Genomic DNA, 12,211 nt, shown 5'->3' on the forward strand with positions numbered 1-12,211 from the left:
CTTGGACACAGGTCCACCTTCTCCCCAGGTTGCTGGCCTCCTGAATAAAGCAATCTTTCCTTTCCTACCAACACTTGTCTCTCAAGTACCAGCTTTTGAGCGGTGAGCGTCTGAACCTGAGTTGGGTTAAAACCCTGACTGCTACCCACTAGATGCTGAAGGCTCCACCACAACCTTCTTCAGTTCTGACGACCAAAGATACCTCCAGATGTTGTCAAGTGTCCCTCGGGAGGCAAAATCACACCTGGTTGAGAAACACTGCCCTATATTCTTTCCATAAAGAAATATGACTGTTCTAGTAAGAATGAGCATGGGTCAAGCCCTCCATAGTCCCAGGGAAAGAGAGACAGGAAAAAAAAAAAAAATGAAAAGCTGCTAGGCTATATACATCTCAATGCAAGCAAGCAAAATCTATAATAAATTGCAATTATATCTTCAAATCTCTTCTTTCCACTCTTAAACTAATTTAGACTCATCCTCAAAATTGCTTACATGCTATGGAGATGACTCTTTGTAGCTTATAAAATCTCTTCTAAAAATTTGATTACTCAGCTGCTCATATGCAAACGCTTTGTCCCTTGTCTAAAAAATCAGAGTTAGCTGTGCTGACCACTGTGATTTTCCAGAAATATCACACACCACAATTTATGCACTTTAAAGTATTCCAAAAACTTAGAGCATGTTAACAATTGTTCACATGCTGGACACAGATAGTAGTCTCTTTAACAGAACACATGTGTCTGTATGATATCCACTGGCATCTTTGTAAATGGCTCAGAATGCTTGGTTATAACGCAAAGCTGGTTTATTGCCTAAAGTTCCCACCTTACCAATGAGTTTTCCAGAAAGGACAGAGGATACCATATACTGATGTGGTAATCTTGCTGTAATTTGACAAGACAACAAAGATGCTTTGTATTTCTTTAGGATTTAGAAGCAGAGATGACTCCAGAGATGGAATTGGGAAGAAAAAGGCAAATCACACCAAAAGTATAGCATTTCATAATCTTGCCTCTGTGATACTAGCATATATCCTTGGTCCTCTATTCCTTCAGTATTCAAATATAAAATAGAAGAATGTATACATAGGCATGCTAAATACTTAGATGAAAAGTGCTATGCTTCAGTCATAAATGTGGATCTAAGTTTTGATAACATAACTTTAAGTTTCGTGTTTCTTTCTCTTTCAACATTACTCTGAACACCTAAGAGGTGATGAATCTGACACCAGTCGTTTGCGATTCCAAGTAGTGCTTACCTCGGCTTTAATTTTATTGTCTCCAAAGCAGAGGTGCTGTAAATAGGCTGCAGCATTAGACTGGACCGAAGGAAACTGATGTTGCAACATCTGAATCACTTCAGGCAGTTCCGGGTCTCTCCATCCAAATTCTCTGAACAAAAGGAAGGCAGGAGAACATGAGAGGGAAATCCTGCAATACTGTTAGCCTATGGTTAACTCACTTATGTAACGCCTATGAGAGTTTACACGGGAATATTTCACAACTGATTGTTCTGGTTTCCTTGCCCATGCACCAACTTAAAAAAGGATTTGAAAAGATTTCCTTGAGTAAATGGTTTGTAAGTATATACATGTGTACATATACATATATAATCTTAAATGTATCAACTGAAGTTACATGTTTATGAAGATTGAAAAAAATGACTTAAAATGGCACATGATTTTATTAATATAGACTTGTTTCATTTAGGCTTCAGTAGATAATTTATAAGATCACATTTATTTTCTAATATGTTATTTCAACAGTCTTGTTCAGGTACAGCATTTAGTTAAATTATCAGACTAGAGAAAATATAACTGGATGGGTCCAATCTAAAATGTCACGATAGCAGTTAATGCCATCTTTGTTATATTTAGAATTATTATTGTTATTATCATAACACAACAATTTTCTAGGGATAAAAATATTGTAACAAGAAGCCTTTATAGGGCTTCCCTGGCGGCACAGTGGTTAAGAATCTGCCTGCCAATGCAGGGGACATGGTTTGAGCCCTTGTCCGGGAAGATCCCACATGCCGTGGAGCAACTAAGCCCGTGAGCCACAACTACTGAGCCCATGTGTTACAACTACTGAGGCTGTGAGCCACAACTACTGAGCCTGCACTCTAGAGCCTGGGAACCACAACTACTGAAGCCAGCGGGTCTAGAGCCCATGCTCCGCAACAAGAGAAGCCACCTCAGTGAGAAGCCCACGCACTGCAACAAAGAGTAGCCCCCGCTCGCCGCAACTAGAGAAAGCCCGCACATAGCAACGAAGACCCAACGCAGCCAAAAATAAAATAAATTAAAAATAAATAAATACATTTGTAAAAAAAACGAAGAAGGCTTTATAAAAGGAAATTATTTATTTAAAGAGTTAGGTTTATTCAAACAATGTTAATAAACCTTATGCATGGTGCATTCTTTTCCTGTATCCTCCTGTTTACATCTGAGCTACTCCAAGAAGCTGGTTGTTTATTTAACTTTAAGAAATATGCTCCAGGATACTTAAATCCATTCTAAAACACAAGGTTAACTGTACCATTATGCAAATGAATATTCTTTCGTGAAATCGATCAGCTCAACCAGTCAAAGCATGGAGCTAACAGGGCCGGATGTATGGGTTCCATTCTTGCATCAGGGAGTCAATTTTTAAGAGAGACATAAAAAAGCAACCTCTGAGACCACAGATAAAACCCTGACCCCACGAGCCACAAAAGGGTACTATTTCTCCGAAGGCCAGACTGGAAGGGAGACAGCTTTGCAGCAATCACTTGACTCCTGGAAAAAACAACTCAAAAGCATACATCCTATTGATGTTGTCACCAGGTCAGTGTTGTCACCTCAGAAGAGGAGTCATGAAAAATGGGACAGAGACGGAGCAGACAAAGGTTAAAAGTTTCCTCATAGATTCTAACCTGTTCTCTTTATCTTTTCTTTATTACAACTGGTAGAGGTTGTCAAGTAAACCGTGAAGCATGTTGGTGCCTCCTTACAGCTACTAAAGACAATGTGGAATAGGGTTCCTTTCGAATTGGCTCAGTTTTTATGGGAAAGATAAAGCATTCGATTTAATGTGCAGTAAGTACCTAATAAATTTACCTAAAATCTTAGGCAGACACCCATTTCCAAATGGGCATATAGTACATGAGCACCTTTGCCACAAAACATACTTAAGTGGTTGCTGATAATGGACAAACTATCGGATTTTTTTTTGGCTAGGTGATCACAGTAGAAAAAAATTATGGATGAAAACACAGGAAGCCTGTTTTTCTTTTTAATTTCATTTCCTTCCGTTGCACGATCCTAAACTACCTCAATGTGCAACATCCAGAAAGCACAGTCTTTGTTCTTATAATAGCAGCCTCTTAAAATTATATCCTTTGTTCAGGTTAAATCAAAATCTACAGAACACCTGTAAATTAAAATTAGAAGCATCATGTAAAGACACTGGATGGCTAAGATGAATTCAGGTAAGCCCGTGCTATTGGAAAGTGATTAGTAAAGAATTCATTTCAGCCTATTTTATTAACCAGATGGGAATTGCTCTATTAGGCTTGTGCAGCATAGATCAAGAACATCTTTGAACAAGAGCTCTGGAGGAACAGTCTTAGGGGCTCTGCACACACGCAAACACACGGCCTTGCTTGTGTCGATGCATGCATGCACAGATGCACACGTGAGAGTGCATGTGTACGTGCACATGCATGCACACACATGCACATGCGCACACACATGCACACGCACACGCACAGCCCAAAATCAACAGAAGGAGGAAAATTCCAAAGAGTCATCCAAGTCTCTTTTTCTAGAAAAGCTTTGTGTTACCTAGATGAGATTCTGCTTGGATTTTGTGCTACCTATGTGCTTCTAGGGAAGAGCTAGAGGAAATAAAATGTCTATCTTATTTGGGCCAGAATTCAGTACAAGGCATGGATTCTTTACATGAGGTCTTTTTTTTTTTTTTTCAATTGAAGTATAGTTGATTTACAGTGTTGTTTCACATGTATAGCAAAGTGATTCAGATATATATGTGTGTGTGTGTGTGTGTGTGTGTGTGTGTGTGTGTGTGTGTGTTCTTTTTCAGGTTCTTTTCCCATATAATTATTACAAAACATTGGGTATAGTTCCCTGTGCCATACCGTAGGTCCTTGTTGGTTATCCTTCACACGAGGTCTTAATCCTTAAGAACACACAGTGCTCACAAGGCAAAAAAAAAGTTCTGGAAGAGACAAAACCAGCAGAAGAACAGCACGAGGGAAGATATGGGGCCATAAGAGGGGTTGACAGATTTGGGAAAGGTGTGCATTCAGCCGGGCTGGCTGTGGGACAGGAGGCCGTTGGGGGCACGGGGGCGCTGCCTGGGAATTGAGGGGCGGGTGGTGGAGATGAAGCTGGAAAGCAAGGTTAGCATGAGATCACGTAGAGCCTTTCACTCAGATACGAAAAGTCTGGGCCTGGTCTGCGGTCAGTACCGTGACAAAGAAATCTAAGGAAATTTAGATATGTTTAGGCTTATAGAACAGACAAAAAAATAATCTTAAGTAATACTGCGAGTACAAACCAAAAGTCGGTTGCCAAGGTTCCCCGTTCACGTGCTTTCACGCTTTAATCCTTAACTAGCCTTATGTAGTTTCCTTTCATTTCACGCAGGAGAAAATTTAGACTTAGAGATGTTCATGAACTTAAGTGGTGGGGCGGAAATAAAACTCTAGCTTTCTGCTTTCAAATAGATAAATTTAACCATCTAACAATGATGCCTGCTGTAATCACTGTCTTGAAGTAATGTCTAAAGCAGAAATAATGTCTAAAACAGTGATTTTTTTTAGACAATGTCTAAAAAATAAACATGTTTAAAACCGTGTCCCTAGGGGACATCTGACGATGCCAGAAGACAGTTTTGTTTGTCACAACTGGAAGGTGCTACTGGCATCCGGGGAGCAGAGGCCAGGGATACTGCTCAACATGCTACAGTGCAGATACAATCCCCCACGACAAAGAACTGTCTGTCCCAAAATATCATTAGAGCCAGGATTGAGATACCCTGGTCTAAACATGGACTGTATTTGACCATTTTTGTTGAGTAAGCATGTTATGAATCTTTTACTCCGTGATTACTGTAGCAGAGCCGGCACAGGATTTGGCATCAGGATAATTAGGAAAGAGTTCAGAACCTGAGCATCTGGCTTTCTCCCTTCTAGACTATAAATACAGGAGAGTCCCTCAGTGCTTGCTGGTCTTGGTTTCCATGGATCAAATACAGAGAGTAATACCGTCTATTTCATGGGACTTCTTTTTAAAAGCCACCATAAAATAATCTATATGAAAGTGAAAGTGCTTGGCAAACTATTAAAAGCTAGATATATACTACTAATTGTTACTCTAAGACTGTTATAAGGGTATATATATATATATATATATGTATATTTTAAAAATTTATATCATACCCATTTAATTAAAAAAAATAACCTTTTACTGTTGTGTATTCATTTGGACATTAGACTCACTTGAAGGAATATAAGTGTAAGAAGAGATACTACTGTAGCCTGTAGTAAAAACTGTGCATTAAAACGTGCCATTTTGAAATGATTTTTCCCCCATCTCCCTTCAGAGGCAGAGTCCTAGGAAGGGCAAAGTGTTCTGGATACAGTCAGAGTTGGCTCAGATGCTGTTCCTCTGTGAGCATTCCTCCTGTCTGTGTCTTGTTTGCTGCTGAATCTCCACTGGCTGGCATGCGAGGTCTGCTCTGAGTAAATGTCCATGGAGTCCATCCGTTATACTGAGATAATAATTTCTACCTTAGAGTGTTGTTGGGATGAGTAGAAGTAATATATAGGAACCCCTTAGAGCAATGTCTGGCACACAGTGTGGACCCTCAAGAAATGTCAGGTATTGTATATAACTAGATGAAGAAGAGAAGAATGAAAAATAAGAACCATCTACAATTTTCTACAGAAGCCCAGCTCATAACTCTCATTTGTTACTGGGCTTCACTTGAGAAATGTTCATGGAACTGGAGAATATGCAAATGTAACCTTTTCTCCATTAAAACTTGTCACACAGACCGACAATATTGTGACTAAACCATCACTCTTATAAGGACTCTCTGAGTTGTTAAAATTACAAGGCGCTTAGCACGGAGCTAAATAGCAAACAGTTTGAAATTTGTTACTGTGTTAGGCTGCCGATGAAACAGAGCCGATGTACTGTCACAACATTTTTATCAAGTTGACTTCCATGTCGAAAAGAGCCCCAGGGCAATCAGAGTCTTCAGAAATTCAAACTGTGATTTTTCAGCAAAGCTTTATGTCGGAGGGAGAGAGTTCACTTTTGACTGCAAGGTCAATAAACTACATTGGTAGCGGGGCTGTAGGGACATTATTTAAGGGTATGAAAATCTCAACCGTTTATAATCTTTTGAACTCTAACTAAAAGTTTTAAAGACCATATTGGCTTTAACTTTTCCATCCAGAGCCAATGAGATGAGGTGTTTTGTTTTTTGATTTGGTCTTGTTGAAATGATGGGGTTAAGGGGATGCAGAGACAGTGGTCACAAGAATAAGTTAGGTGGAAAGATTTTTATTTTTTCTTAAAATGGAAATGTTTTCATGCTTGTTGACAGATAAGAACTTATCCAATGACAAACACATGGAAGCACGAATGTCTTAATTCTCATCCCTGAACAGTTTGTCGCCAAAACAAAAAGCTGCCCTTTATATGGTTAATCACATTTAAAAACACATCTTTGCTTTTATATAAATGGTAGCACTGGAATTATGACTGCCTAGAAAGCAAACACAATTGCCATAGTTTGTAGAAAGCAGTATCTCTCTCCAAGCTCTACATTTTGAGAAACCAGCAGCGTTAATTCACTCAACCATCGTTTCTCGACCTGTCTCTGGATGGAGCAACCGTACTACTCCTTGTAGACACGTTTAGCTCCCGGGAAACTAGAAACTGGGACCCCGAAGCCAGCAGTTCTTCCCTATTGTCAGTGACTTTTTTCTCATCTAAAATCTGTATTATTAATTATACCCTCTCTTTTCAAGAAATATTGAAGCAACTCAGACGAATCACCTATGAGGATGTGATGAAACAGGCATGAAAAATCAAGCACATGAAAGAGAGAGACTGCAAATGCGATGAGTAAAAGGCCAGCATGCTTGCTTAACTTGTTGCAGATTTGACTTTCTTTACAAACTGCTCTGCTGTCAGAAGAGAAACTCACAGAGGAGAGAAGGGGCCGTCCCTGTTAGGTGAAAGGACACAATCCCCACCACTTCATGCACTGGGAAACCAGGAGGAAAGAATCTGGGATCTCTCTACGTGTCCCGCTATTTGTGGCAGGTCTCTGGTTAGGGTACTGGGGTAGAGACTGAATCATGCTCCAAAGGTGTCCAGGTCTTAATCCTTGGAACATGTTCATGTCACCTTACATGGCAAAACAAACTGCACAGAGAATCAGAAGGTAACAGACCACTGAAGTAAGATGACACGCTGCTGCTTCCGAGAACACAGGACGGGGCCAGGAGCCAAGGAATGCAAGGGATGCGGCACTTGAAGCTGGAAAAGGCAAGGAGAAGGATTTTGCCCAGAACCTCTGGAAGCAGCATGGCCTTGCGGACACCTTACTCACGGGCCAGTACACCTGATTTCAGACTTCTGGCCTTCAGAACCATAAGGGAAGAAACGTGTTTTTTTACATCACTGACTGTGTTCATTTGTGTGTCAGATGCAGAGGCCCATCTGACCCCAGGATATGGCCCTCCTAAGCCTAGAAGAGACCACCCCATTGGAGTGACTCCAAGGGTGTAGCGGGAGCTGTCTGGAGTATGCTAAGAGGCACCACCTCCAACTCATGCCTCTGCGAGTCCTCCCTGACTTCTGATTATCAGGCAGACGCCTCTATTAATTTACCCTGAATTCCCAACCACCTCCTGTTTATCTATTCGGAACTGCAATTTCTCTGACCCTCAGCTGCCTGGCTGCCTGCTTCACCTTGGGATTCAGCCATGAAGCCCTCCCTCCTCCAGCCAACGTTCACTGAGTGGCCACTGAGGATGCAGTAGTGGACGCGGCAAAAGTTCCTGTCCCTGGGGAACCTTCTAATGGTAACTGCCAATTAATTCCTGAAAGGGCAAAATATATTATTTGCCAGATAGCGATAAGTGTGTATTGGGTTGAATAGTGTTCCCTCCACCACAATTCAAGTCCACTCGGAACCTCAGAATGTAACTTTATTTGAAACAGGGTCTTTGCAAATGTAATTCAGGACCAAGATGGGCTCTCACTGGATTAGGATGGGCCCTAAATCCAATGGCAGTGTGCTTATAAGAGACAGAAAAGGACACACAGAGACAGAGAGAGGAGGTGACGTGAAGATGGAAGCAGAGATGGCAGGGATGTGGCTACAAGCCCAGGGATGCCAAGGATTTCCTGCAACTGCCAGAAGGAGAGAGGCATGGCATGGTTTCTGCTTCGGAGCCTCTAGACAGAACCAACCCTGCCAACACCTTGATTTGGGGCTTCTGATCTCCCGAACTCTTACAGTATAATTTCTGCTGTTTTCAGCCACCTAGTTTGTGGTACTTTGTTATGGCAGCCACAGGAAACTGATACAAGCGTGATGGGAAGAATAAAGCAGAGCAGACGTAGGCCAGATGTGTGTGTGTGTGTGTGTGTGTGTGTGTCCGTTGACACTGCAAATACAGTGGCTGTGGAAGACCTTCCCGAGAAGGTGACCTGGGGCACAGACCTACAAGTGCTGCCGGGTGGAAGGGACGTTCTGAAAGGGAGAACGGTCACAAGACACTGAGGCAGGAGCATGCTTGGCATGTCAGACAAGAGGTGAGAAGGCCAGCGAGTGAAGTGGAGCAAGTCTTGGGGACCATGTTGAGAGAGGCAATGGGGTGCAGATTACACAGCCTTTGTCAGCCTCAGCGGGCCGTTGGCTTCTTCTCCGACAGATCTGGGAGCCATCCGAATGTCGTGATCTGGTTCATATTTTTAGAGGATCACTCTGTCGGTGGTTGCAAGGATGTATGCATCTGTCAAAACTCATAAGCTACAGGCCTAAAATGGCATGTCTATTGTCTATACCTTGATAACACTGTTGTACCTTGATAACGCTGGGTCTACAGAGGGGATCCCTCTGGCTGTGGGGTTGAGAACAGACTGTGGGGGGCCGGATGGATGCCAAAGAGATGCCCAGTGAATCCCTCCCGTAAGCCCCCTCTCCTTCTCCCATCTGCTGGTCCCCATGAACTGGCTACCCCTGTTGCCTCACATCTCAGGCCCAGCCTGGAGCCAGTGGGGTGGACTGGTTAGGCTAGGGCCCCCTTTTGGGGACTGGTGTCTATTATTTCAGAATAAGCAGGAGCAGTTTCAACTAGCAAGTTTTCTACCGGGCTGAACCGCAGAGAGACAAACAGTAAAATAACAGGAAAATTGGTTATTTCTGAACCATTACGGATACTGGGCACCTTAAGTAAATCTTAGCCCAGCAGTAGCCTTTTAGGGGTTGAGAGGCGAAAATAATGTAAAATGTGCTGGCAAGATTTATGCCATTATTTCCCATTTTTAATCACATGTATTTTAAGTGCCAGTGAATTTCTGCCTCTATTGAAGACTTCTAAAAGTGCATTAGATTACAAAGAATCTTATCAGTTTTACTGTAATACTTATTCAGTAACAATTGAGTTTTAAATACTATTTATTTATTCATTAATGCAACTAGACTTTTTCAATAAAAACATGCCCCACAATAAAAAATTAACTTCATACCTACAAGCATTTAGTTGCCCTGGAAATTCTAAAAGGGTGTGCTTAGTGATAACAGCCCAAGGGAAATGAACGACAAATTAGTACCCATAAACTTCTCCTTGTAAGCCATAATGACTTTATGGAAAATGTTTATATTCTATGACTACGTACCCATTTTAAAATTAACAATCCATTATGCTTAGGAAAATCACCTGGTCCTGTGAACCTTCAGTGACAACAAGAGGGAAGGGATTTGATGCCCAAGATCCTGGTTAGGAGTATAACATTCAATTTTTTTTTTTTTTTTTTTTTGCGGTACGCGGGACTCTCACTGTTGTGGCCTCTCCCATCGCGGAGCACAGGCTCCGGACGCACAGGCTCAGTGGCCATGGCTCATGGGCCCAGCTGCTCCGCGGCATGCGGGATCTTCCAGGACCGGGGCACGAACCCGTGTCCCCTGCATCGGCAGGCAGACTCTCAACCACTGGGCCACCAGGGAAGCCCCATTCACGTATTTTTAAGCAAGTTTTTACCTTGTCAATATCAGGAGATGATCAGGATTCTACCTCGGGATTAGATTAAGAATCTGAGAGAAGGCCACAAAGGCCTGGATCATCCTCAAAAGGTTTTACTATACTATATATATACGTGTGTGTATATTAAAGAGGACTTAATGTTAAACAATATCAAATAATGGACTAGAAATATACTGTGTATAAATCATAGAACGCAGCACACTTATTAATCAGGTAACTGGATCATCTGACAATTCTCTGTGAAACAATTAAAACAGTGCTTGTAATGATTCTGTTGATGAAAACTTCTGAACTTCTGACAGAAGTCACATTGTATTGGGAGATATATTCTAAAGGCAGGGACACCATCTCTTAAGTTACCATGGGAGGCTCCACGTTTCTGGAAGTGAGAACGTGTCCCATGGCACTTGCCATGGTGTCTTTACAAAGTAAGCTGTGAGCGCATACTTGAGGGCCGATTGCTAACCAGAGTCCGCTCTGGGCAACAGCAATTACTTTACCATATCCATTGTTGATTTTAGTCCTGTAAATATTTGAAGCATGTTTCACACATACAGGTACATATTTGTCACCTTATTTTAGTTCTCCAAAGGATGAGAACTTAATTTATTTCAGATAACAGTGAACAGAGATACTTCCTTTAAATAAAATCTGAATAAAATCTTAATTTCTAACAAAATTTGGTCTTAGAAGAGGTACCAAGTGAGAAAGTTATTTGAAGATATTCTTTAAAATGAGGTAACCAATTGTCTGAAAATAGCACCCATGCATTGTCTCCCTCCAGAAGTATTTGATAGGACTTTTAATGAATCAGGACTAGTCCTAGGTCCTGGGGATACGAATATTGAGTCCTGACTACAAACCACTTATAGTTTAGTGGAGAAGACAAACTATAAATAGGTAATGATCACACACTGAGTAAGAGACATTATTCAGAAAATGCAAGAGCTGCATTTAAAGCCCTTGTAGGTGACCTCTCTCCTTCAGGATGGTGCTGGATTCAAATCAGTCTAAACGATAACAGAAATAGGAATTGAAAGCAGCTCTTTTGCCCCTTTCCTGTTTGCCCATTTCTGTTCCCCTCTAACTGTAAAAGAACCTAATTATAGGAATGAGACCACTAAGCAACTGAAACTAACTCCTGACTTATGCTCTCCTGAATGTACACCGGTGTCTTGTCTAACCTGTTGATTCTTCTCCTAGATAAAAAGAAGTAAGACTAGCTTTCTACCCCCAGTAGCCCCCTCCCAAGCAATCCTGCAGGTAGATCACGTGGGCAAGATAACATCTGAAGAAAGAGTCAGCCAGTCTTCTCCCCAGATTGCCGGCTTTTCTGATTAAAGAAGCTTTCCTTTCTACTGACACTTGCCTCTCGAGTTATTGGCTTATGAGCGGTGAGTGGCCAAACCTGAGTTCAGTTACATTATTACTAACATTTATAAATAACTATACCATCATGAATAGCCATAATGATGGCTTGTAATTTCCAAAACTTTCACATATGTATTTGTGTTTGATTTTCTTTACATTTTGAAGTGGGAAGGGACCTTTGCTGGCATTTCCTGTGCTTACTGTGGAGACGGAGAAACTCAGGTCAGACAGTTCAGTGACTTGACCAAGGTCACAGATGAGTCTGTGAATGGACCCTGGTGCCCAATTGTCAAGATTCAAAGCTTAATCAAAGTGACATTTGCCCGAGCTAACTCGTCCACCAGCGTGTGCTGCAGTGCACTCAAGCCTCTGGCTCCAAACATTCCGGCCTCTGGATCGTAGCAGTCAGTAATGTGGGAGCATTATTATCTAGTAGAAAAAGCGTGTTATCTAAGAAGGAAGAGAGCGCTAATTCTTATGGTTTTGTGGATAATTTCCTGATGGACACGGGGTCATGGGGTGTAAGGGGGTGGTTATTCAGGAA

At 41.6% G+C, this 12,211-nt stretch overlaps 1 protein-coding gene across 3 annotated transcripts in view; it reads right to left on the bottom strand.

Moving 5' to 3' along the window:
- The window catches only part of CTNND2 (catenin delta 2), a 778,687-nt gene that overhangs the window by 254,284 nt on the left and 512,192 nt on the right, over window positions 1–12,211 (bottom strand). For all 3 annotated transcript variants that reach the window (XM_029218322.1, XM_029218323.1, XM_029218324.1), the window contains one exon: window positions 1,259–1,391. In XM_029218322.1, coding sequence (XP_029074155.1) covers window positions 1,259–1,391 — 133 coding nt within the window. The remainder of the gene's footprint in view (window positions 1–1,258; window positions 1,392–12,211) is intronic.

Source organism: Monodon monoceros, unplaced genomic scaffold, assembly GCF_005190385.1.
Source record: "Monodon monoceros isolate NGI ecotype Baffin Bay Population unplaced genomic scaffold, NGI_Narwhal_1 Super_Scaffold_12, whole genome shotgun sequence".
Classification (NCBI taxonomy): domain Eukaryota; kingdom Metazoa; phylum Chordata; class Mammalia; order Artiodactyla; family Monodontidae; genus Monodon; species Monodon monoceros.